This window comes from Alternaria infectoria, assembly GCF_024043175.1.
Source record: "Alternaria infectoria strain BMP 0036 chromosome Unknown scaffold_13, whole genome shotgun sequence".
Taxonomy (NCBI): domain Eukaryota; kingdom Fungi; phylum Ascomycota; class Dothideomycetes; order Pleosporales; family Pleosporaceae; genus Alternaria; species Alternaria infectoria.
The window spans coordinates 660,714-687,676 of NW_026250702.1; the positions used below are offsets into that span (position 1 = coordinate 660,714).

The 26,963-nt window shown below is 51.9% G+C and overlaps 6 protein-coding genes across 6 annotated transcripts; 3 read left to right on the forward strand and 3 right to left on the reverse strand.

Moving 5' to 3' along the window:
- Window positions 1-161: 161 nt before the first annotated feature.
- J4E92_007725 (uncharacterized protein) lies at window positions 162-1,509 on the reverse strand (the record flags this gene model as incomplete). The annotated part of the gene is made up of 3 exons (XM_051499088.1): window positions 162-388; window positions 449-701; window positions 754-1,509. The coding sequence occupies 3 exons, from the start codon at window positions 1,507-1,509 to the stop codon at window positions 162-164; spliced, it is 1,236 nt and encodes a 411-aa protein (XP_051350823.1).
- A 1,366-nt stretch (window positions 1,510-2,875) lies between these two features.
- On the forward strand, window positions 2,876-3,291 carry J4E92_007726 (uncharacterized protein; the record flags this gene model as incomplete). Its single annotated transcript, XM_051499089.1, has 2 exons — window positions 2,876-2,879; window positions 2,963-3,291. The coding sequence occupies 2 exons, from the start codon at window positions 2,876-2,878 to the stop codon at window positions 3,289-3,291; spliced, it is 333 nt and encodes a 110-aa protein (XP_051350824.1).
- Window positions 3,292-7,919: 4,628 nt separating this feature from the next.
- On the reverse strand, window positions 7,920-10,184 carry J4E92_007727 (uncharacterized protein; the record flags this gene model as incomplete). The annotated part of the gene is made up of 5 exons (XM_051499090.1): window positions 7,920-8,232; window positions 8,281-8,406; window positions 8,457-8,912; window positions 8,960-9,634; window positions 9,685-10,184. The coding sequence occupies 5 exons, from the start codon at window positions 10,182-10,184 to the stop codon at window positions 7,920-7,922; spliced, it is 2,070 nt and encodes a 689-aa protein (XP_051350825.1).
- Window positions 10,185-11,702: 1,518 nt separating this feature from the next.
- J4E92_007728 (uncharacterized protein) lies at window positions 11,703-19,318 on the forward strand (the record flags this gene model as incomplete). The annotated part of the gene is made up of 3 exons (XM_051499091.1): window positions 11,703-11,864; window positions 11,913-12,821; window positions 12,872-19,318. The coding sequence occupies 3 exons, from the start codon at window positions 11,703-11,705 to the stop codon at window positions 19,316-19,318; spliced, it is 7,518 nt and encodes a 2,505-aa protein (XP_051350826.1).
- Window positions 19,319-19,681: 363 nt separating this feature from the next.
- J4E92_007729 (uncharacterized protein) lies at window positions 19,682-21,139 on the forward strand (the record flags this gene model as incomplete). The annotated part of the gene is made up of 1 exon (XM_051499092.1): window positions 19,682-21,139. The coding sequence occupies one exon, from the start codon at window positions 19,682-19,684 to the stop codon at window positions 21,137-21,139; it is 1,458 nt and encodes a 485-aa protein (XP_051350827.1).
- A 3,721-nt stretch (window positions 21,140-24,860) lies between these two features.
- Window positions 24,861-26,420, reverse strand: J4E92_007730 (uncharacterized protein; the record flags this gene model as incomplete). The annotated part of the gene is made up of 1 exon (XM_051499093.1): window positions 24,861-26,420. One exon carries the CDS (start codon window positions 26,418-26,420, stop codon window positions 24,861-24,863), a length of 1,560 nt encoding a protein of 519 aa, XP_051350828.1.
- Window positions 26,421-26,963: the final 543 nt, after the last annotated feature.

Genomic DNA, 26,963 nt, shown 5'->3' on the forward strand with positions numbered 1-26,963 from the left:
TGATTGGTCGCATTGATCGTTTGGTGAGAAATTGGGTATTAAATTCGGTGCCTATGGTCTATCTTGCTGAACACACAAGAGAAGAGATGCCGCTGATGCTAGAATTTGCAGAGAAAGGATGATGAAGAAAACCGTGCAGGGCCACTCAGCACGCCCCTTGTCTACGACTCTACACACCTAGCTTTAGTGAAGTTCCACACGTCCCCGGAACAGTCATTCAAGGACCTCTCAGCCTTCCACTGCAGCTCGGTCTCTGCTCGTCGCACCTCCGCCACACAGAAGCCAACATCTCCAGCCCTGCGGCCAACTTCCCTGACGGGGATCTTCCGTTGAGATGCGTCCTCTAAACTCTGGAGGACCTCACGGACAGTGTGTCCTCGTCCCGTACCTGAGTCGAAGTCAGTACACAGACCTTAGTGTGAGACGTTCTTTTAAGGCCTCCACTTACCAAGGTTGTACGTGCGAAATGCTGCTAAAGTACGACCAGCCGTCGAAGCTGCTAAAGCCGCAATATGGCCCCGAGCTAGATCGACGACGTGGATGAAGTCCCGCACTGCCGTGCCGTCTGGGGTGTTCCAATCCGTGCCGAAGATGTCCAGCACTGGCTTTGTCCCTGTCAGGACTGTTGCAATAACTGGAATCAGATTGCTCGGTTTCTGCCGAGGATCTTCACCCAGAATACCGGACTCGTGGCAACCGACCTGGAGTTGTTAGGTACATTTCCTACATACCCTGATCATTGAATGTACATACCGGATTGAAGTACCGAAGGGCGGTTATGGACCATGTGGGGTCGGAAAGCGCCAGGTCTGCCAGAATGGACTCGCACATGAACTTGGATCGACCATATGGTGATGTGAGGCCCAGAACGCCCGGCAAAACTCGGCGTTCTGCTCCGTCGCTGTCCAAGAAAGATTCTGGGTGATGCACGCACAGTTCCTCGCGCAGAGGTAGCCCACAATTAGCGCCTTCGCCATAAACGGTGGCAGAAGAGGAGAACACGAAATTCTTGATGCCAAACTCCTCTAGCAACCCCAGAAAGTCGACCAGCCCGCAGACGTTGTTGCTGTAGTATCTCAAGGGCATCCGGATGCTCTCTTCGACCGACTTGTACGCCGCAAAATGGATAACGCCGGATATTCTGGACAGTCTTTCAACGACGGGTTCTTGGGCGTCATCCATATCCATGTCGATACCGGAGTCTGTTCTCTGCAAAGTCGAGTATGGGAATCGTGCTGGCGTAGGCGCTGGCTTGCTGATGATCGAATATGATGAATAGCTGGCCAGTACCGTCTTCATGTGTGCACTCCTGTAATCCAGCTGACGGAAGTGCAACGCTGGCATTCGTCGTCCATGCGCCGTGCAGAAGTCAATCGCAAGACCCCGCACCCTGTTCAGGACGGTTTCGTACGAGTTACTCAAGTCATCGATGACCAGCACGTTGTAGCCTTCTTTGAGCAACTCCAATACGGTGTGCGAGCCGATGTATCCCAGCCCACCGACGACCATGATGAAGGTCGACGTGGATCCATCGATGTTCAGAGGATCCGCTACTACATCGTCGTCGAATAGCACCGATCGCTGTGTTCCCGGTGTATTGAGTACTTCCGGTGTGACGGAGGGCGATAGCGAATACGTCGAAGAGGATGACGACATCTTGCACAATTATGCTTGGCGAATGAACGAATGTATGGAAGAAGAGCGAGTGCGTTGATTGTTACGGCGCTACCTTTCTCGATACGTCCGAAATTCTTTATACGCGCCACAACTCTCAACAACAGCCTCAAATCACTATCAATTAGGCAGAAGACATCGAAGTCAGACTTTTCCTGCGCCGTCAATATTGTTTACATTGCTTGGCACAATGCGGCCTCTTCATCCCGACTCATCAGTTTCGGAGTCTCCTCGAGTCTAGCACTCTCAAAATATACTCTCGCATCGCTAACGATCCCTGTCCAATCTGCATAGCCAAGTGCGCAATACGTACCCGTGTGGTTGCATTGCCGCGTCCTCTAATCTCTCAAAATACCATCATCTGGGCCGTCAGAGATTCAACGTGGGCATACTGCGAGGCTTCGTTCGACTACTCGATCTCCCGGCATCTGTCAGCGTCTTCTTGGTGCCCGAACACACCATAAGGATATCCATTACATATTTGCGTTCGTCAGTATCCGTAAGCTGTGTTTCTCCAGATCTTACTCTCTATCGGCTCATCTCCGTTTGGGCCAGCGTCTCGTCATCGGCTCCTAGCCTGCCGTGCTCAAAGCAGAGTCATGGACGGACTCAGCTCCGTAATTGTTCCGCTCTACGTCTACCCCTCAGCAGGCGCGTGGGATCCGTTTCACGATGTGTACGCTACGGAACCTCTACTATTGTCGCTACTCATTATACCGGGACTAACGACATATACTGCTTTCAGGGCATCATCGTTCTCTCGCATACACTTTACGGTCGTGGTAAATGTGCATAACGGGCCTGGAGAGGGTGCACTACCAAACGCAGAATACACTGCAGCCATCGAGGCCCTCAACTCGCTCAGTAATGTACGCACTATCGGCTATGTGGCAACCACGTGGTGTACCAGGGACTTGAGTTCTGTGCTGGATGACATTGCTGCGTTTTCATTCTGGGGCGAATATGATCCCTCACTGGCTCTGAGTGGTGTCTTCGTTGATGAGACGCCTACCCAATACTCTACAGACTGTGCCGTGTATCTCGATAGCATCGCTCAAGCTGTTCAAGACAGCACCGGACTAAAGGACAACTACATTGGTAAGCTCAGCCCGCCTTCTTCTGTATTGAAAGTAAGACCGTCACCGAAGCCGGCTTTTGAGGCCCCTGTCGTGTTGCTGTACACTTTACCATGCGTCCTCAAATGGGTCTGTTTCTATTGCAGGCGAGAAGAACCCCCATTATTCAACTCCGGCAGTTACATGAGCGTAAGGCTGACACTGCACTATAGTTCACAACCCTGGCGCTCTTCCAGAGCCTCGTTACTTTGATGAGGCATTGTTCACTGGGCCGGACTTGACCGTTGTTTTCGAGAACTCATTTTCCAATTGGACGACTGAAAGTGGCGAGCTCTTCAAGGCGACGGGTTCATATGATCGCGAAAAGCTTGCGCTGCTTGTGCACTCCACACCGGATCTGTCGATTCTTGAGACCGCTAGTACGCTATTGCAATTACTAGCCGTAGGCCGCGGCATCTGGTTAACAGGTAGCTCGAACTATACCGAACTCGACGGTGTGCTACCTGCGTTTATCGAAGGCTTGGATGCGCTGTTGAGTTGAGGGTCACAGCCTTGGAACTGAATGATGTAGATATCGGGTCATCGATCGCTTAATCCACGCAAGACACCCACGTCTTCGACAGTTGTCCTTTCTGTGTCAGTCTCAACTACTTCATCGGCTACGAGCACTTATGCGGCAAGCCTTAATCACTTGACTACACTGTCTAGAGACCTGGGGCTGAGTGATCCTGATCTTCGGATTGAAGCTGGCATGCAGAAGGAAAGGATCTTCTGGTCACGACTGCTTCGTACTACCGTGGCTTTCTCAACAGCGAGCCGGCTAATGCGCCGTGACGAGGCGTGTCAAGAGCGGTCCGCGATGTAAAAAGTCCTTCCGTGACACAAGCGGTCCGCCACTCCGTCGGTTGAATCCGAGGAAAGCTTACGAGGAATTATCCCAGCTACACAATGCCGTCTTCAAACAAGCAACGATCATCGAAAAACCCGCCTTCAAATTTTCGACTACCAAGTATTCATCTGGTTGGCTCTAATATTACCCCGAGAGCTCCCCTGTTTGCCGCTTTAGGCGGCAGATCTAGCTCACTCAACCCCTGCGCGTTTCCCCGGATCAAACAAACAAGCCTTTCGTCCTGCACTAGAGCTGCATACACACTTTATTTCAACCTTGGCCTTCATTTCGAAATTCAATCTCTGCTGCGTACCGCGTCGGCCCATGTCTATTTGTGCATCTTCCCAAGCGATGCTCCAGGCTTCGATATTGACACTTTCCTTGATGTATGTCATCCTTGGATGAGCACCGGAGTTACTTCGCGACGTGATGGAGACCAAGTACCGGCGGCTCTGCGAAGATATACAATGAACGTGCTGCATGGATAGGTGTAGAGGGCCGAAGTCGTGCCGCCATGACTGCTACCTCGCGGCCTGTCGCGCTCCTCCGCATCATGCTTCTAACCTTCGCTTACAGCATACTGTGCAGGTTTCTCGTTCCACATGAACCTCTGTAGCTGCATTCAAAGGATGCGTCCGTTGCGCTTCCGTTCGGTTGGGTCTGGAAGCGAGATGCCAACTTTCGGATCACACCACAAGCAACACGAGGTCAACAACACGAAGCAAACCTCATCCAAGATAGCTCTTGACACGTATGGCTATTTACAGCCATTCGTCCTGCCAGTTCGCTAGGCCTTCACAGGTAGAGAACAAGACACGATGACAGGACGCCATTGCGCGTGGTCAGCCTCGCTAAATGACGACATCGACATGCGGGACTCACCTACCTATATTGGCAAGAGCTATCGTGAACCACGCAGACTGGCTTGTAGGGATGTAAAGAAAAACACTTCCGGTAGACAGCACAGCTAAGTCTATTCGCCTCGTGCTAACGTTTCAGTTACACAGAGTGGATCCCAATATATGCGGCAGGACCCGACTACCGAACATGGAAAGTGGATTGGCGTGATCGCAACCACACGAAGGATTTTCGATACTCTCAGAAGCTCGTATCGCACGCCGATACGGTGGATATACCGCCCATGGTGGCTTGCATCAAGGGAGGGATTCGTGTGACGTGTATTCCGGTTCGCTGGTACGAACAAGTCTGCAACAGACCCGAATAACCTCAATGTCGACCCGCGTAACGCATCGAGATCCATGGTCAATCTAAGTACTTCGTATTGTATGCGACATGTACGTTCGTCCCGGCCATACCGCGCATCCGGACCCGATCGGCGGTGATCTCGCAGTCTGGGGGCCTACACACCTGCCACTAACGTCGTAATTCAGATCTAGAAACCAATGCATCATCTTGTATCGGGACCGGTGCACCAGATCGCGCTCTAGAACCAGATGAATACGCCACTCTGCCTCGACATCTCAGCCCCACCCGGCAACTTGCTCGACCAAGTCAGCTTGCCCGCTCGACCAGAAGTCTTACTATACCGACCGCAGGCGAAATATTAGACGGCTTCAATATGCCGAGCATACCTACCGCAAACGACATGCCCGCCCCAGATTTTCCACCTCACCTGCATCGGATATTGAATCGCATTCAACCGGCCGGTAGCTACACCTTGGCAAAATCGACCCGTACCGAGATTGAATGCATACTATGCATACTCTCTGCTTGATGCATCAAACAAGCAAAATGCTGGTAACGCCATATTCCACCACTGAGCTGGTCAGCCTCAAACACACGCCACCGATGTCAGATTCCCGGCCGTAGCACACCATCACTTCGGTAGGAAGAGCCGGTGTAAGCAGGGGTTCTCCAGTTTTTACGACGGCTAAAGCCAAGTTGCATAGCCCGAGGCTGTGTGTGCTGTGTGATATACGGCTAGCAGAAGGGAAGGGTATGGGAGCTGGGGTAGCGCAGATGTGGAAGATTGGAGTTGGGCGTGAGAGTTTTGCTTGCCGGGAATACTGGGAGGCATACCGCTTGGAAGTCTGACTGACCCGTTTGCTGCTGGTACAGTGTTTCATCACGATCTGAAGATGTTGCTGCAGAGAGAACGCCTTGTCAGCAGACAGCACGAGGCAGGTCACGGGGGTGGGCCTCCATCGTTGACCTCGCAGGTATAGGAACTACCACATCATGTGATCAGAGCAAGTTGTACTCAGCATAGGTGACTACGATAACCCGGTTGTGTCACAAAGCTTGATACAGCTAAGCATGCTGGTTTAGCGACGAAACCATGCGCATTCGAGCTTAAACACAACATTAGGTGTCAGAAGTAATGGGCAGATTTTGATGAACAAAGACATTATCATGAGCTATACCACTACATCCCTCTCCCCTTCTCTACCCATGGCCCCCCACCCCCTCATCCACATCCGTAACCTCAACTCTTCTATCACAAAACTCCACCCACCCATCCAACTCCATCTTCTTCAGCACCGTACTAAACCCCTCGCTCCCCTCCCCCTTCCCCTCTCTATCACAATACCTCCCCACAACATCTTCCTCCAACCCTTGTTCCGCCCCCGCCCCATCCGGATACTCGATATGGAACACGGGTTTCCCCGCTGCGATGAAAGGGACGAAGGTGGCGCACTCACCGTACTTTGCGCATTGCTCGTTTACGCTGAAGTGGACAATGGGGAGGACGGCGGGGATAATGTCGCCGGCGTTTTTGAGGCCGAGAGTGAGGTTTAGGGAGATGGTTAGGGAGGAGAGGTAGGAGAGGAAGGAGATTGAGGAGGAGGGGGTGAGGGAGAGGCCGTTGGTGTTTTGCTGGGGGGTTGTTAGTATATATATATACGGATGGAGATGGTATGGGAGGCGGATGTTTACTCACATAACCATCAACATTGTCAGGGTCTACACCATCACACCCCTTCTCCTTCGCCAGATTTACCCTCCCCTTCATCACCCTCCTCACGTTCTCACTGTTTAGATCCAACCATTTCTCACCCGGCCACCCATCTAGATCACGCCCAAGATCTTCCTTTTTAAACTCCGACGCGTCGGGCCGCCAGTCTTCGTAGCTGCCTGCGCTGAAATAGCATATCACTTTCTTGCCCATGGAGTGTAGTTGTCGTATCGTCTCGGTGGGCGTGTCGAAGAGATCGATGTCGAAGATGCTCACGTTGGGCGTTGTGCTAGTGTCTGAGGAGGAGAGAACGGGTGGATGGGACAGGATGATTTGCCAGGTATCGGATACGGATGGTGTCCATGGGAGTGTGGTGTTTGGTGTGGGGAGGGGTGTTAGGGTGGAGGTTGGTGGTGAGGTGTTGTCGTTGTCGTCGTCGTTATCGCGTCCTAATGTGAGGCCTAGACCTAGACCGAGGCCTAAGGCGAGGATTAGAATGACGATGCCGACGGCGATGAGGATCTTGCGCCGTAGAGACCATGGCTGTCGTGCTTTGGGTTTCGTGTACATTATGCCTTTGAGCGACGGGTTGCTAGGCACAGAAGATCAGATATGCCGTCTCTCTAGAACTTCCTTCCACCGACGCAGAGTTTCCGATCACACTCTGGGCACGATGCTTTCAATCATAGAAGACCTGGTTATAATAGCTCTACCAAGTTCACGACTCTTACGCGCCGATAACCCATACCCGACTCTCCGCAAACGCTTCGAAAAAAATCGATAGCCTGGGAATATCACGAGAAGACGCGTCGCAAGCGGCGCAGTGACGTGCGCCACCCTTGCATATGTAGGCAATATATAATTGTTGTATGTAAGACATATAGTAACTGCAATTGGTGTAGCGCTCATGCAGTCATATTGCGGGTGAGGCGTGCCGAAGGAATTCGCTCCCGGTTGGAAAGGTTGGCAGCTGAACACACTGTCGATCGATGGGGGTAAGACCATTAGTTTAGTTGTTAGGAAAAGGCCACAGTATAACGGCAGGACTGGATCGCTTTCGAGAGACGATGTGACTACGTGTCGGGTGTGGTGATACTGCAAAACGCAGGTAGCGAAATGCGGCGCAGCTGTCCCGCCACCTTGGGTCTGATGTTCACCCATATTGATGTTGTGGCTGTGCGAATGTGGGGTTAGCTCAGGGGTCAGAGATGACCGCCTAAACTCCGCAGCTGTTCACTGGCCATGCTGGATGCAGGGAAAAAACACAGAGACAATTTTGACTGAGCTTCAGCTAAAAGATATACATTGAAGATGACAATTTCGATAATGACCGACGCCATGTTCTTCCAAAGGATGCTTGTGTTTACAGCGGAATGGCCTGTGAGAACTTGTACTGCCTGCTTGCGCCGCTCATAGTCACCCATAGTGTAAGCGGATCGCTTCCCAGTTGCTCTTTCGTCGCGCCGGTCGTGCTTGCCACAGCGCCTGGTACCGTGATGGGTATGGTGGTGCCACATTTGTTTCCGCCGGCCGTATAGACGTTGACAGACTCGATGTTGGCGCCGTTGGCGGATGTAGTCCAGGTCAAGCTGGGTCGGCATAGGTCGCGAGTTTGACGGTTGATGAACTGCTGTGCGAGGTCGTCGTGCTTGAGGGTTTTGAAAGGCCAGGTGGTGCTGCAGTGTGTTAGTAGGATGCTCCTTCGGAGAAGCAAGGGTACATACAGGCGCATCATTTCAGCGGAGATGACCTCAATCCATGTCATGAGTAGCGAGTACTGGCCACTCTTGCCGTTGACGGTTGTGGACGGAACGTCGTTGACGCGCATGTTGGCCTGATGGAACATGTATCTATATAACAAATCAGTATGAACCAATGATGCGGATGAAGCTACACCCACGGGTCCCAATGTAGGCCGAAGAGATTGCGCATTGCAGTGTCTCGAGAGTTGATCATGAGATCTTCAAACGTTCCTTTGCCTGCAGAAGTGTCGATCCACTCTTGTAGAGTACAAGCGGGAAGATCGCAGTTGTAGTAGATGAGCGTTGCCCAGCGCGGCATGACGTTGAGCCCTGCGTAGCCGTTGTTCTGGACGTTGGTTGTCAACGGCCAGAAACTGTTTTGCTGGTTGCGAAGAGGCGGGCGGGTGTTGTCTCCTACGACATTGACGATGCCGTTATCCATCCAGCCTTTGATGGCATCTGCGTTGTGTAGACCAGTGATTGCAGGTGGAATGATGCCCTTCCCGCTCCAGCGCTTAGCAGCATCAAGCCCAACCTGTTTGAGCCAAGCTTGGTTGAATGAGATCTCCTTTGAGGCATCTGAGTAGGTCGCGTTGGTCAGGTCGGCGTGGGAACTGGTCCTGAGTCAGCAGTGCAAAGCATGAAGGGGCATGGAACGTACAAGGTATGCGAGATGTGCGCAAAGGCGTCGCGTTGTTCTTCGTCGGCGAACCAATTTTGTAGCTCGTCGATCTCGGCACACTCAAGGCTCCAGGTATACTGAGAAGGCGTCGAAGGCCAGATGTTGGTGCCAGTACCAGGAGGCTTCTGGAATTCTGGGTCGCCATCCTTTTGATCCGCGTATTCGATTGCGTTCGTTGGGGTGCAGACTCTCTCGCCTTCACTCGTGTCCGTGGATGCTTCTATGTCACCGTTGCCGTTGTGCCCGATCTCTATGAAGAACTCGGATCCTGCAGGCATATTCGCGTTCAGGTTGGCTTGCCATGTGACATGCAACGAAAGGTCATCGGGTTTAGCGCGATAATTCACGCCCGCCGGTCGGTACATGGGCGTCTCCAGAAACATGTCATCCACCTGTGTGCTGAAGTAGATCCTTCTGAAACCAACGAAAAGGCCTCTTGTCACCCATGTGATCCAAGCGTGTTGGAGGACGTTGCTTGACGGTGCCCAGTCTAGAGCGAATGGCAAAAACCAAACCATTTGTTGCCGAGTGCCTATTTGGTTGATGACTGCGGCGCTTCCACTGCTCGAGAACTTGGCAACCTCCCATGCCATTGATGCGTTCACAATCTTCGCAGGAGAGTGATATATGTTCGCGATGCTCACGTCTACTTTACTATTGGTATAGTCAGTATTGTACCACTTGAACTGGGTCGCGAGACTTACGACTTGAGATTAGCCGCGGAGAACCCCGTGGTATTCGTGAATGATACAGGCTCATCGTTCAAGTTTCCCCCGACGCTGGAGACTCCAAAGTCGGCTGTAGGGAAAACATCGAGACGGACCATGCGTACGCCAAAGTTCGTCTGGTAAGCATATAGATCGTTCCATTGCCGCCTAGTGAGTGCGCTGTAGTATTGGTCTCCGTAGTTGTATCCAACTTCGCTCACGGTGACAATACCACCGTAGTTGCCATGCGTTGCTGAAGAGTTGAGTAAAGGCAGGTTTGTGATCCCATCCTGGGGAACGGTGACGATCTCGTAAGGGATACCGTAACCTTGAAGGCCAAGTGTAGCGCTGTTGATGGCCGAAGTCGAATCGCGTGCAATGACCAAGATTGTGCTTGATACTGTGGCACTTCCCACATAGGCGGAAACATGTTGCAGGAAGAGACAGAAGCATGTGAGTGCGCATGCTCGCAGTAATGATGCAATGGAAGCCGCCATCGTGAGACGCGAAGTGAACAGCCTGCTACCGAAACTTTTTTTGAGGAACCTGGACGAGTTAATAAAGAAGTCTCGGCAGATATCATCTCATAGGCCACACGGAGGATATTGGTCCAGATGCAGTAAACGATCAAGAGACTATCGATTTTCTCCCTTCTTAGCCTCAGTAGTCAGAATTCACCTGGCATTCAACTTGATTCAGAACATGACGCGGCGGATAGCTCGATCAGATGCTTCGAATACTCATTGCCGTACCTCTGGAAGGCCTCGCATACGTAAGATGCCGTTAAAGCCATATGGTCTACCAGGGTCTTGGCAAATCAGTGTACTTGAGAAACCACAGCGTTATGAGCTTTGCCACTTAAGACGAATGTATTGCGAAGATCTCAGGGCATGGCTGAACTCGTGACTTTGGCCTACCAAGCCACTGGATAGTTCTGGAGCAGCCCCGAAGGCAAAACCCGATGCATGCTGGAAGAAGTGCGGCCAAAGTCCATGGTGCAAAATGCCTTTGGGGCCGCAAGGACGCGAGTGTGTGTAAGGATATTGTGAACGAAGCACCGGGTGTCGTCTAGCCTGGCTGCACGAAAGCACGCGTATCCCCGCAGCCTGCCCATATTGCGCGAGCAATTACCGTCCCAGACTTCATCTGCGGCAGGTGCATTGCATTGCATGCGCGTCGGATACAAGACCGACAAAGGTGCCGTGATAGATGAGGTTGGATATTAAAATCGTCGTGTGGAGGATGTTAGGCTAAAGGCGGTGCCGGATGAACGTGATTGAAAGAGAGATGATGCGCGTGCACGGACGTTTACTACCGAACCGCGACATTTCAGCCTCGTCACGTCCTCCCTCGTCCACCACTCTTGTCGCGTCATCACGACACCCTCCTACGCTGACATCGCCTCGTCGTTAAGATCTAAATCATCTTTGTTCTAGTCTCAATACAGTAACAGTCCGCTGTTCGGGGTAGATGGCACTAGCCCCCAGATATCGCCAGCGTTCCCTGGCATCGCTCTCGCCAATGCCCGGTCAGAAGGCTTCGCGCTGCAAGTCCCTCAATGATGACTGCCGCTCCAATGCCATTCGCGGCAGCCAAGAGTCGTATTGCAGGATTCTCGAAGGATGGCCCTGCTCCGTCACTGCCGCTGGCCCTGCAGCGGTGGATTATTCACACCTATCGTGTATGCTAACGCGATTCGCAGATCAACAGCTAACACATGACTGCACAAACATAGGCCATGGTGAAAATATTAGTGTCTGTCAAACTGGCTTTCGGTAGCCGATGAGCTTGCCGATGAGCAAGTGACCATTCTTCCACCCTGTTCACACTGGCTATTGCAGTAGGGCATCATATCCACCTTGCTACTACGGTTCTGCTATGGATCTTTCTACCAGTTCTTCGTGCATTGCCTACTGACTGGCCTTTATCACCATATGGTAATTACTGTACTCTCTGGAAGTGGAGCAGCACCTGGAGATATCTGAGCTACACCCAACAGATCATAGGCAGGACCAATGCCTTCGCCGGATATCTTGGGCGTTCAGGCCTTCGAGACTGGACCATTACTACAGGAGTGGTGGGAATGGACGCTTGTTGCCATCATCAGTGCCAGTGGGCTTGTAGGAGTTGTTGCTTTCCTTTGGTACTCATACCGTTCCCTACGGACATTGTTGAAGGTACGTAGCATGCATGCTATACCTTCTCAGGGCTTATAAACCTCACAGGGTGACGACAATGATCACAGCTTACCACGATCGGTACAAGAACGAATACACCTGTTGTCGAACAGTTCGAGCGTCGTCCGCAAAACCCATACCCTCCCCACAAAGCCGTCGACGTTTGGCGTATATCTGGGCCTTCTGAGCAATCCAGTCACACACGATGAAGCGCAAACACTTTCACAATGGGACGTTGTAGTGTTGGATTACTGCGAGCCTGGGGTCTTGGAAGCTGTTGGCGACGATAGCGTCTCAATGGGGCCTCACATCATCGCACGGCTTGATTTGGCTCAGATAATCACATTCTCGACAACGGATAGTGAACTGGACATGTCGCGAGCGGTGTATGTTCTGTCGTGGACTATTCAGCGTACCTTGCGACAGCCGGACCAGAAAAGATACTTCACAGGCGTTCTTGTCTCTGGCTGGCGAGACCGCATATCGGTGCCTCTACTCAACGGCTTGTCGAAGCTTCTCATTGCCTACGGTCTGGATGTCTACTTGGAGATTGAGGCTCCAGACTTCCTAGACAGTGTCCAGAAACTCGATGTGGCATTGTTCGCTGGCTTCATCATCCGCAATGGAACGATCAAGTCGAATGGAGAGCGCCGAGACTTCTTCGAAATGGACAAAATGAAGACTACAACCAAATCTTTTGTTTCCCAAGCCTGTCAAAGGTCGTTCGTAACGATGATGTGGGATACGATCGAGGACGATGTCGAACTCTCGCACGCTGTGGTCAGGAGAGCACATATGTGGTGTAGCTACCACGGCGCCATCCCATATTTTCCGCGTCAACGGGCTCTTTCGAACATTGACGAGATTGTTCCTTGTCATGAGCCCTTGGCTGCTTTCCAGTGGCTCAAGCAACGAAGAGTCATGGAAGTCCACGAGCGATATCGCATGGCGCGAACAGTAAGTCTGCCTGGCCTGGGCATTCGTAGGTCACTGCTAAGTCTTGTCAGCTTGCTCCCGGTTTCTCAAGTATCATCGACGATTACCTCCCTTTACAACACATCTTTCCCCGCCTTGCCGATACGCTCGCCGGCCTCGACGCAACCGATTCTGCCGACGACAGCGACGACGATGCGTCGAGCACATGTACTGATACTGTGCACTACCCCGAGATCGACGAGAACGGAGCAATGCTTGCACGAACACCTACATCACCAGTATCTTCTGGTCTGGAATGGACACTGGCAAGGGAGAAGCATAGCAGCGACCCACTGTCTTGCTCATCCAATGGGTCGCCATTCGGCTCTTTGGGATGCTTTCCGATTGGATTGGACGCGTCAATGACAGACTTTTCGCGTGTCATTGAATCACAACGACGTCTACGGGATCTGAAGCTGCTCAGCCGACTCTCCACCGCACAACTACATCCTGTCGCCAAGATTCTTCGTGACTATTGCCACAGCAGCAGCCACTTCCTAGACTTGCTTCCAACGTCAAGAGATGCCATCTCAAAGCTTGTAGACGCACTAGCTCGTACAAATGACGACGCGGAGGACAACTATCAACTACAAGTATACTCTGCGCTCGACTCTGGATTTCACACGCCTGGTGGTGCTCAGTTTTGGGCTGTCTGGGAACTAGAGCAGAGAGCCCAATCCGTCATCATGTACATCTCCAAGTCGGTTCAGGATCTCAACGCTGTTCTTCTTCATACGCACTTGAGCAGGCTAGGCTTCTCCAGATACCAGTGCTTCTTAGCAGAGTATGGCTTGACGGAGTTCATGGCTGGGTCCTTCTCGCCTGAGCGACTACCCGAGAGGCTACAGCAAGACCTAGAGCTTCTCTCGTCGACTGATCTACTCCTGTATCTGCAACACATGCAATATTCGGAGTGGGATGAGGACTGCTCGTTGCTCTCATCCATACGAAAACGTTGCGAAGAGTTACTGATCGATATACCTACGTACCATCAGTTCAAGAAGCTCAGCAACGTGGACTACATCAGTGGTAGCATCACCGATAAACAGCTGGTCAACGCGAAGCTCAAATGGTACCGGCTCTCACATCTACCCACACTTGACGGACGTGATGCTCTAGAACTGTTCAGGGAAGTGGCCAGGGTGCTCGATGATATATTATGGTCACGAGACCATGAGAGGCTAGACATCATCACTTCCGCTCTCAACAACATTACCAGCAGAGGATCCTTAGATTCGGCGGCTGACTTCGTGCTTTTCTGCGTCTTCTGCGCTGCAAGGAAAGCAGGGTTTGAGGAAGTGTACATCGAGGTGTCGGATCGGAATCCCCTGTTCAATCAATACTCAGATCAAAGCGCAGCTTTTGCAGAGCTATTCGCGCTAGGATCAAGATGCGAGGCGTACTTTGACATCAAGCCAAGCGATATCGGTATATTGCTATCGGAGAAGCATAGGAACTACTACAACCAAGAAGAACACCAACCTCCGATGTGGATCTTCAACGCACCATCGTTTGCTTCCGCTTACGCTGCAGCCCAGACCGACATCGACCCAGAGCAAAAGCCATCCGTCATGCCTGCATATCGCCGCTTTACCTTCCTCAGTGTCTTTGCAATTCCAGCATTAGTTGACATCATCCTACTATCTACGACTGGCCATGGTCTGTATCTGAGTGTGCACATGAAAGAGGACCAACTATACTATGCTACACTGGCATTGATGTGCTCATTGCTCCTCTCTGGCGCGATTGGAACCTGGATATCCATCGGAGGCACCTACTACCTCATATCAATGGCATTCTCAGCGGCTAACATGTTCGTACTCACCCGTCTGGTTGGTGGCCTAGCATTCACTCTTGCTGGCTGTCTTCTTGGCTTTGTCATCATCTCAGCTGTCGTGGGTCCAGGCCTTGGGGCGGTGTTCGTCTTCTACCTTTTCGGCCTCACAACATACCTCACCGTGCTTGCTGTCCTCTCCACATATCAGGTTCCCGGGTCCAGTTTCCTCAATGGTCGCAAAGTCATCATCATGGTAGTCCCGACATTAGTGATATCCCCTTTGTTGACCATTTTCATTCAGGACTACGACATCTACATCTATCCAGGAGTTCTCTATATATTCATTACCTTGCTGATCCTCGGTACTCGGCACGTTGCGACGCAATGGGTGACCTGGTATCACAACATCAAGACGCTTAACGATGCTGACATCAAGGATTGGTATGTGAAACGGTCAGCCAAAGAGCAGCGTGTCACAAGCGGTATGCATCCTAAAGGTAATGCCACACCTAACGCTTCAGCCACACATGCTAATCCGACTTCTGCAGATCAATCGAGCAAAGGTCCTCATACCGCATCCAAAGTCCTCGACTTGAGCGCGCCTTCTTCAAAAGCATCGATTAGTGCCAAAGACTTGTTCTACGGCATGAGTGAGCCCGCAATCTTGGCTCTTTGCCGCACCGCGCTACACAGCGCAGTCTTGAAGGAGAACGGACGCCGATTTTGGCAGAAGCCTACGAATGATGCCTTCGTCAGACAGCTCGCAGGTTGCTGGGATTCCACGCTATTTTTACTGGACTGGTACGCACGCATTACCGACACCAAACGACCGATCCCATACAGTTCAACCTGGAATCTTGAAACGCAGGTGGCGCTTGAAAGCATGCAGCAGTCGCAAAAAGGTATTCGCCTTCACAACTCGTTCATCCATTGGAGGACCGCTGGAGACGAGATCTACTGTGGTATACTCTACTTCATCGTCGCACTCATGGATCGATGGCTCGATCTTGTACGCGGCGGTAACCAACCTGGCGGCCAACTAGTCGGATTGCTTCCCTCCATAGACAACGACACACTTCGCCTCTCAGTCGGCTTCGGTCTTGCATACTACCTCATTGGAGCTGTACTACTTGACTACAAAGCTCAACACTTACACACCATGTCTGAGCAAATGTCTCCAGTCTCGATCAAGGACGCACACCAGATCGACAAAGCCAAATCCAACGATCTGAAATTCAGGCGACACTTGTATCTGAACACCTTATGTCGATTTATCGGTGTCCATGTTTGGGCCCTGGCGATATGTGCTGCACTGATCTGGATTTTCAATGGCTCCTCAGTGGGTCTCACCATATTCCTGGCTTACGTTGGCGCATATACTGGTCTACTCCTCTACCAGTACAACAAGATTTTCTCCGGCCCGCATGCACTAATGCCACTCCTGGCAGCAGTCAGTCTCGGCTTCGTAACTGGCAACATACTCATCACGGTCTTACCAGGTTTCATGTACAACAAGATCATTGCACTTGCTGTCTCGACCTGGACGGCAGCTCTTCTCTCGTTCCGGACTGCCAAGCTAGGCATGCCTGATTTGCTCCACGTGCGTACCTGGATGTCGAACCTACTACCAAACACCGAGCAGAACAGGGAGCCCACTAAATCGACCGAGATGTCTAGCTTGAGCTGCGTCGCGTCTCGAGGTGTAGATCGTTCAGCCATCGACGAGCGATATCGCGCCTACAGCGGCACTGGTGGTGATGCGGAGTTCAGTCAAAGTGAGCTCCACGCGTACTGCAGCAAGCTACGGGCTGCACCTAAGGAGAACAGGTTCCGCGTGTATCCCAACGGTCAGCCTGGTGACCAGATCTGTGCTATCCTACTATCATGCACCCACGAAAATCTCTCTAGGCTTGCCATGCAAGCATTCCCGACTATGCCCTTTCTAATCCAGCGGATCGTTCTGGCGTGGAAAAACGAATCCATCAAAGTCTTCATCGTTCCTATGCAGGCTGTGGCTGGGGTTGATTGCGACCTACGGGCGATCTCGCATTATACAGGCGGACGTCTCACGCTTTACGTCGCTTCGGATGCAAAGGGGTCTGGCTCAAAGCAGATGAATGTGAGCAGCAATAGTGCGATCATTGCCGAGACGTTGCTGCACGCTTGTTCAGAAACCTTGTTTGGCATGCCGCACTACCAGGCTGAGATTACAGAATCAATGCTTGCTTGCCGGGAAAGCGACTGTGGTTTCTACGCCATATCAGAATGCAGCAAGCGGTCGATGCCGGAGCTTATCGTGGGACCGAAAGCCTCGAGCTTTGAAACTGCGCTTCGCAAAGAACTGTTGCGGAATCTATGCCTTGGGTTCAACTGCGAGAGTCAATGGGAAGATCTTCCCCTCGAGATTCGTCGCCTTTTCCTCCGACGATGTGTTGGCGTCCGCGCACCCTATACGAACACAGAAATGGCATGGATAAACGCGAACGTTCCGGTGGAAAGCTCGTGTACCATTCTGTCGTGCATTGCGCGATATGACCTTGGCGCGTACTTAGCGGTCGTCAAGTACAGCTTCTTCAAGAACCGAGGTGATCAGGCTCTAACCGAGAAAGAGTATCGTCAAATGACCGCGGACATCCAGGAGGCGTATCATCCTGTCCTCAATCACTCGGCTGTCTCAGTTCTCAGCATCTTCACTGAATACGTCCGTCTGCCGATTGCCTATGTCTACCACTCTGCTGGGACGTGGGTCAAGTTCTTCTTCCTCGCATGTATGGCCGACCCTGAATACCAGCGCGAGCTGAACGGAGCCTTGATACACACACCACGTCCACTAGCCACGTCTGCCACCTTCGTTCTGACAGGCTTGTGGATATACAGTCGGGTTGCAATGTCCGTTGCTCTGCCGTTTTTCTTGTACCATCGCCGCAAAGACATCGCAGGCCTTGCTGGAACAGTGAAGGGTAGTTTGATCGTCCAGAAAAAGACTCGCCTGATCATTCGAAGCTATGGAGACACGGAGACAGCATTCATTCATCCTGTCAAAGTTGGCGGGGTTAAACTGATGTTCTATCAAGGTGATCTGGAAGCAGAGCCTACTTGGGGTCATCTCCGGGTCACATACTATGACGAAGAGATGCGCATCACGTTGCGTGAAGAGTACAAGAATGGCGCGGTCACCAATGAGTTTGTTTACGAGTATGCGTTGAAGCAACTTCAGCGTAAGACGAAGATCTCGAAAGTCAAGAAGAGTAGGGTGCCTCTAAGCAGAACCTGTCGCAGCGGCCAGGATGCGGGTGCCAAGGTTATCTACAACCGGAAGGGCCACATCGAGTCGGGAAGCTATATCAACCACAATAATCTGGTCCGTTTCAAGTATCATTATCGCAAGAACGCCAAATACGACGACGAACTTCTCCGCGCCGAATTTGTGCTGCCGCACATGTCAGCCAACGTCAGCTGGTGTGCACCTCCTGTTCGCCATGCCGAGAAGATGGAGCGCTGGATACCCACCCCTCGCGTTCACGAAGCGACATTCGTCCAAGGAGCCGATGTATATGAATGCTCATGGCTGTATGACCACAAGTTCCATCCAACCATTACTACGAAGCTTAACGGCGCCCCAGTCGAAACCCCGGATATGATTCGTCATGATTGGCTCGGCGTACTAAAGAAGCCAACTCGATGTACTTTCGCGGACGAGAATCCCTTGTTAGCCTTCAAGTCCCCGTCTTCCAGTTTCTTCAGTCGGATGCTGCGCACAAACATCAAACAACAAGAAATTTCCACTTCCAGAGCTCGATCCCAACTCTGGAAAGCTTGGAAGAAGCGAAACGATCTAGATGGTGTTGTCATCCGATGGGTAGATGAAGAGTTGATTCGCAGAGAAGCTCTCCTCCGCCCATATTGGAGACGGAGAGATCGCGGCAGCCTCGTAAAGGCTGAAGATTATCTGGCGCTGCATGCCGACGCCATCATGGCCAGCTCAGACCTCACAAGCGATATCAGCGCATGGACGCCACTTGCAATTCGAATGAGTGATTTGTTCAGCTTTGGTCAGGGTGGGGATGCCGTTATCTTCACAAGAACGAAAGCACTACAACGCGATACCGACCACAACCTTCATGTCATCGCTGTTGACACTGGTACATGGCCGAATGAAGGCGGTGGAGTCTCGGCATGTCGTCGAGATCTCATCAACAACTTGCGCACCATCAAATGGCACATGGTCGTCGAATCGGCTAACGACTTTGGCTTGCCGAAGCACCAAACCGAAGAGAACGTCGAGTCACTCAAGGTGATACCACTATGGGGACTGGACTTCATGCATCCAAACCATGGGATGTTCACCAACAAGCTGGACAGCGAGGTCGACCATCTGGTCAAAGCAGCAACGATATCCGACATCGAAACGAACTTCATTCCTACCTTGACTGCTCTCGTTCGCGGCGCACGGGCGACTACAATGACATCAGCAGACGTGAAGCAAGCGACGCGTGCTTTGGTCAACCTGAACACATATTTTCAGGATTCGCGTCACTGGAAAGAGGTCTGGACCAGCGATGTGGTCAAAGATACATGGAGGAGACTGTGGCTCGATGAAGACATGCCGAACGCGCAACCGCCCTCAGAATGGTTCCGTACTGAGCTTCCAACGCTTAATCACTTCGACACGGCGCTAGAGCTGTGGTTCCGATGCAAGTAATATCCTCTTGTTGATCGCGACGAAGCTAACTTGAGTAGATCTATTCATTTTCTCGATCCCCATCCCCGAAAAGATACCCCACGTCTTCCAAGCCTCGCACCACAGCGTGTCAGCGTCCTACGGGATCGTTTGCAAGCTGAAGCGCAACTGCACACTTCAAATCTGGGATCATGCAATCTCCTGGCGTGAGACTAACCTTTACCTCTCATCCGCGATGTGCACTCTGCCGCCCTTCATCCGAAACTCGCTACTGGGTCTAATGAAGTTGACATCTTGTCTCATCTTGCATCACGCCGATCAGATTCTTCCCTGTGCAGGTAGGTGCATCGCATCTTTTATCCCAGTCCAAGTGACTAATTTGATATGCTAGACTTCTTCAACCCCGGCTGGGAGGTGGAGATCGGTAGCGCAGAGGGGCAACTTACACACCGGAACGTGTTTCGTCGGAAAGTCGATCCCATCGTCAACGGAATTACCGACATGACCAAGTTCTCTCCGGTGACCGAGATCAAAACCAAGACGCCGACAGTAACCATGCTGTCTCACGTTTGGTTTGCGAAAGACATCAAGACAGCTTTACTTGCGGCGGACATCATCACCAACGAATGGGGTTTCAAAGACTACAAGCTCGATATCTACGGCGCTCTCAACAAATCACCCGTCTACTCCTCCGAATGTCAAGAGATCTTGGCTTGCAAAGGTCTTGGACAAAATGTAGCGATGCGCGGCACTGCAGACCCAGCAATGGTCCTTGCGAACACTTGGCTATTCCTTAACTCCTCCGTGTCCGAAGGACTGCCGCTTGCGCTTGGAGAAGCGGCACTCACCGGAGCGCCAGTCGTCTGTACTGACGTTGGCGCATCCCTGCGCGTGCTCACTGACCCTGATGACGGTAAACGCTATAGCGAAGTTGTGGCACCCAATGACGCATATGGACTCGCACGTGCGCAGATCAACTTACTCGCTATGCTGGATGAGTGGGCTCAATACGCCGACGATGGCGCTGGGGTAGCGGCACCAATCTTACCTCACAAACCCACACCAAAAGACGTCGAGATCATCACGCGTCGGATGTACGAGAAGTCTGAACATCGAAGAAAGCTGGGGATGATGGCCCGCAGCATTGTCCAGAAGTCTTTCGGTGGTGAACGCTACCTTCGCGAGCATGAGCAGATGCTCTGGATAGGTAAAGCCTGCTACGAGATGTTGGATCTCGAGAAGCGAACACCACCTCCACGAAACCCAGCACGAATGTTGTCGCTTCGTCGTAGCTTGCCACGACTGCATCAGCGAGATACTGCATCAAGTCACGTGTTCGATGCGCAGATGGAGAAGATGATGCACCCGCGTCCCTACGCGCCGAGACGAACATCAGCGACAACATCATTCTCGTCGGTATATATCGACGAACCATCGGGTTCCTCGTCGACATACTCTGACCCCATCTGGGAACATGAGGAGTGGGAATTGCACCATGATTCGCCCGAATCATCAGTCAAGTACGAAAACTCTGACACTGACGACTGGCCGTTACCAGCCATAACCCGTCCGGCGAGATCGTACTCGGGTGCTGGTGTTAACGCCAGCGCAGTTTCACTAGCTGCTAAAGGAAAGCGACCCGCCCGGTACTCGTACTACGGACATGAAAGCAATCGAGTCTTCAAACCTGCATCACCGAACGCGAAAATGGATCCGAAGAGAGCGGTGCTCATGCGTCAAAGTCTGGCGACGACGGAGAGTGCGCGGAGTAGTATGAGGGCGAGGAGTCATTTGAATGAGGTGGAGCTTGCTGAGTATGGGAATGTTGATGGGAGGCTGTGATGATGGGTGAGGTGGAAGTGTTTTGTTCTGCGTCTGCATTCGTATCTACGTTCGTTGGTGGTATATCGAAGTGCATGTATAGAGAGTGGCGTCGAGGAATTTGCAATCGTTCATCAAAGTACGAGAGAAAAGTGCGAGGATGGCAACTTGCTCAAGCTTCCTGTCATTGAGCTCTTTCACTTGAGGCAGCGATGTCTTTCGGCTAGAGACTGGGTCCGTGCTAGCGGTGACGTACGCAGTAAAGAATCGAGCAAACATTTCGTTCATAATTTGCCTGCTTGGCAAGTGCTACCTCCTCAGGTCGATACTTGACCGCCTGACCGCACCCACAACAGAACAACGCAGTTTCTTCAGCACTGGCATGTACATCATCTACGGCCAAGTCAATCTCGTTCCCTGTTCGCACACCTCGCCCAAGCCGCCGGAGATCCCCAGTCATGGCCCTGTCTGCGCTACCGCCGGAGATTCTTAGCAGGATATGTCGCTTCATCATCTTGGAAGATGATATGTTCGACTGTACTCTTCCTCAAGATCTCGAGTCGCTCCGACTTTCTTGCAGGTCTGTCTACCAGAAAACGCTATTCGACGTTGGGGTTCTCTACGGAGAAATGCTAGACCACCTCGTGGTCAGACTTACCTACAAATCCCTCGGCGTCCTATATTCGATGAGCCGCGCTCCCTATTTCCGAGACCGACTTCGCGAAATCAGATTTGATACGCCATGCGACAGTGTGTATTGCGACGGAAGTTCTTTCTGTGATTGTGGTGAATACGCGGACAGCTCATCTTGGGAAGAGCAGACTGCCTTTGCGAACTCTCCCGAAGCGGTTTACATGATGACAGAAAGCTTCAAGAATCTTGCAAATTCGACCTCATTGCTGACAATCTACCTCTGCGAAGCGACAACTTATCCCACCGTCCTTGCCGCACTCAACCTCGCCTCTTTCCCCCGCCAAATAATCCACGTATTGGTGAATCCAAAGGACTACCAACTATCATCGCACAATCGCTTTGTGAACCCGTTAATCGAGTCTCCGCATCTCATCTCGCATCTCGAGTTCCAAGCCACTTTACACAAAAGTCCCGGGGACATAGAGCCAGACATGAGAAGAGTTGACGTCGCACACAACGAATTCGGCCGCCACTACTCTAGCTACAAGTCCGTCACCCCACAAGTAGCAAAGCTAGCCGCCAAACTCTCGAGCGTGAAGGAAGTCAGCTTTCGCGGATGCGACACCGTTCCACGTCTACGATTGTGTCACGGATGCGAAGATGTTTGGGCCGGTATCTTCGCCAAGAACACTTATCCAAATCTTACTCACTTCGAGCTTTGTGGCGGCTACGTGAGTGGGAGTCGTCTTCGAGGCTTTCTCAAACGACATTCTGGAACGCTACAACACGTCATGTTCGACTTCGTATCTCTGACCGACGGTAACTGGTGCTCGATCGCGAAAGGCCTGCAGAAATGTCCGAACCTCAACTATCTGGACGTGGGCCCGGATACGACGACGGGTCGCTACATTGGCTCTCTTCGTCAGAGACACGCTTCATCACCTCTCGCGATCAGCCTACCAAAGAAATACGTCACTCCTGGCCTTGAAGCCTCAAAGCTCCAAAGCGATGACTCGCACATTGATGTTATACTGCGTAACACGAAGGATGTCGCACACTGGCTGGACGTATTTGTAAGATACTTTGCCACGGATAAGAGCATTGCCGGCGACTGTTATGAGGCGTTCAATGGCTATAAACTTCCGGTCTATCACGAGGCCCGTACGTTCCTTCTACCTTACAACAGCGTGACTATACTCGATACTCGGTCACGGGCGAAGATAGCTTTGGACAAGTATCTTGAGGCGGACGAAGAAGCTTGAGCAGTATGCAATTACGCGTTTACGAGGGGGACTATGTTACTAATACCGCGGTGTGGACTCTGCCTCGGCATCGACTCCAGTCTCTCATCAAGAATGAAGGGGACTATGCTGGGTACTACCAACACAGGATGAGCCTGTTCGTACGCTACAGTATCACGGTGGAATGTCAAAGCAGGACAGGGCAATAAGACGCGACCGAGATTGTATGTAGTAACCTTGACGCAAGGCATTTTCTGAATACCTCGTGTTCAATGTATCCAGCTATATGAATTCGTAAAACTCGTCTTAGTAGCGTTTGCCTGTGACCAGCGCCTTAATCCCCTTCAACTTCCACAATGTACTTTTCCAGCGCCTGATTAGCAGGGTCACGGTCAATAGTCTCCGGGCCGTAAGCCAGCGAGAAGATCGGGAGATCCACCTTGTGATAATGCGGCAAGGGCCACGGCAAGTATCTAGTACCCGTATATCTCGAGGTGCAGAAATTCTCGATAAAGAATGCCAGATAGTGGCGAACTTTGTCTACGCCCGCATCGTCATCCTCAGGGTCCTCGCATCGATACACAGGTATCTGTTGGCCTTGCGGTCTTGGGACGGCAACTTTCTGCAAAAGATCATGGTCGAGAGTAAGCCCACGCAAGAAAGGTAGCTTCTGCAGCCCTTGTGCGATAGTCTTCCATGAACCGTCAGTCAAGACGTTGTTTGAGAATAGTAACTGATTGAGTGTGTGGCCTTGCTCTCGGAGAAACCTTCGAAGGCGGCCACCACTAACGTACATGCAGAACAGATGGAAGACCGTTAGATGACTGAAAGCGACCTGGAAGATGTGGTTAAAGGTGTCGTTGCACGCATTACAAAAGCGCAAGTAAGGCTCGCATATGCAGCCTGAGATGTGCAGATGCTCGATATCGCGCAGACCGAACCAAAAGGACGCGACAGCTGGCTGGCGAAGGCGGTAGTTCTTGATGTGAATGCCTACTTCGTTCTTGTATTCGCCCAGCTCCTGGATGAGTTCCTCGTCATAATCCAGCACCCCTGGGACACCTCCATCTGTTGAGATACACCTGATATAGGGCACGTAAATCGCAGGCGATCGTCCGAAATCTCCGTGACCCGGTGGACTTATAAGGTCATGCGGGGATGCGTACACGATATCAAGCTTGACCGGAAACTGGGCTTCCACTAGAGCCGCTAAAGAGACATGGATTGATGCAGACCTGGAATGCTGCACTTGTACAAGCCGTTTCGCCTTGGCCAACCACCGAAAGCACTCTGTTAGAAGAAGAACGGCTTCACTTGAGTCGATGAACATGTCTCTCTCTTCGTCGCCTGGGTGGAGTGGCGATGATGGCTTTAGGATGTGGTCGAAATCATGGCTTGCGTATGGATCCAATTCCAGTGCCACGATCCGATCACGGAACTCCTCGATCTTAACAATTTGCAAGACTCGACAGAGGGATGGATAGGTGAACTTGATTTTTAGCACGCGAAGCATAGGTCCGTAGCGGATAATCGCATCGTAGGTTGTCCGCTTGTACAGTTCCCTGCACGTGAGGCGTAGGGAGTGGAAGTCCTTGTTTTCGTACTTTCGCGTCTGGGGATCGAGACCGAGAAAACGACATACTCTGCTGAGCAATTCCTTCGGGAGGTCTAATAAGGACATGGCGCGATGGAATCTGCTGGAGCTGGAGGTGGGGAAAAAGACTTGCGATGAGGAGACGAACGCGAAGCTGAATGTATACCACTTCGATGTTTGTGCTAGCATGCACGGGATCGCGACAGCAGCAGCAGGCAGCACCACGCGCGACATCGACGCGGTCTGCTACCTACAAACCCACCTCTTCACCTCCTCAGAGTTTCGCACAATACGTCTGCACCGGCACAATTCCCCCACTCCTATCCGGCGGCTCCCTCATCGCAACCTCCCTCGTCCTCGCCAAACTCTCCAGCTCATCCAACCTGTTCAGCGTCGCCTTCAAATGCTCTTCAAAGCCCGGCTGTTGTACAACCTCCCTAAACGCATTCTGCATCGGCACAGAATCTGCTCGTACCATACCATGCGCATCGATATGAATAACGTTAATGTGATCGAACGGGTGCACAAAATCGGCGCGCGTGATAATCTGGCGGGCCTCGTGTAGCGGAATTTGGGGGAGTGTGAACTGGTCATCCGAATCGAGTGTCTCGTTCTCGCGCAGGACGAGCGCGCGTGCTAAGACGATGGCGGCAGCGCAGTATTTTTGTTGTTCTTCCACGTCGTCGTCCATGGAGTCGCCGAGGATCCAGCAGTTGTTCAGGAACCACATTTTCTCTCTTCGATTAATTTGCTTGCATGTTTCTAACATGTCGTGGGATTTGGCGACTTGGTTTAGGAAGATGAGTCGGCCGCCGACTTTGGCGAAGACTTCGTCTAGGATGCTTTGGGGTACGTCTTCGTTGTGGTAGCGAGCGCGGTATTGTTTGAGTGCGGTAGTTACCACGTTCTTCCGTACGTCTCTGACGCTGATGACGTGCATGTTGGTCGCATGTGGTGTCAAGCGTTCTAGGGTCCAGAACTCATCGGAGGTAAAGACTGTCGTGACGAGCTCGTTGCCCGCCCAGATTTCGGCACGCTGCTGTAGTATTTCCAGTAGATGCTTTCCCGCTTCGTCGTCTTTGAACAAGTGGATATTGTTAATAATCATGAGAAGAGGCTTGCCGCGACGCTTTCGCAGCGACAAGGCTACCTTCTCCATCTGGTTGAGCGCTCTCTCAATGTCCAGTAGCGGCGAGCTGTCCCTCGGGCCCCGAATGCTGAACAGTCCTCCGATATAGTCTTCGTGGAATTCGTAGTCGATGGCCTTCCCGAGTCGCGTTCGAAAGACTTCCAGATCGTTGTGCGCTTCTAGCATAGCAATGCCGTCGCCATTGACCTTCCGCATAGCCTCCAGGAGTAGAGCTCGCTTTCCAGTACCTCGCTCGCCGATAACCAAATAGTATCTCCCCCTGGCCTTTCCGCTGACGACGTTGTCGATGTCTTCCTGCTCTGCTCGCGGGACCCAGTATTCTCTTTCTACAATCTCTTGTATCTTGTCTGGCTCCGTGCCGTATGAGATGCGACCCAGCGCAACCCGCTCCTGCGAGCTGTATCCCGTGGCAAAGGCATTCTCAATCTTCTTCGCGACGGTCCGCTTGTAGAACAAACTGTAGGCATAGCCGCCAAGACCCAGGCCGAAGAGCGATATCAGAGCCACCGTGCTTCCCTCAAGCACGCTCCGAGCAAACTTGCTCCGTTCTTGCTTGTCCTCATTGTACGGGCCTCCGTTTCGCGGTTTTGCTATATGCGTATTGCTCGGGGGCTGCAAGAAGGAGGGCGTAGGTGGTAAGCGGGCGGGGTGTCTGCCGAGGGGTAGGACGAGCCATCCTGTCATTATAAGTCATGCAGCCAATGTGGTCATGTGAGATAGTTTACCTCTTCTAGCACGTTGAATAGAGCGTCTCATCCGTCCTGTAGCAAAGGGAGCTGGTGGGCGTGTCATCAGCCTTGGAAGTGTGTTGCTTAGGTACGCGTCATGTAGGTGGATGCACGAGCACGTCCTGGCCAAGCGCCTGACGCCTTGCCGTATAGCCGAACATTTTCATGAAAGGTGAGAACGAGGCATGAAGCCATGCATCTGCGGTAAAATCAGGTGCCATTGACAGTGTATAGCGAGCTCCATGGAAGGGAGTGTGTCGGAAGATGGAACGGCCTTCGGGAACGCGTCTTTCCAAGATCCAGGGTTCGCGCTAAGGACACCTGAGCACGCTCGCAACATCGGCATTGTCAGCAGTCTAATACTTAACACCATCTTATCTTGCTGCGCGTTCGTTATATAAATTATATGCAATTACTAATTATTTTGTAGTATTAAAAGCAGTAGTATAGTATTATAATATTACTTCTTAGATAGGTAGGCAGTGTTTAGTACTATAGA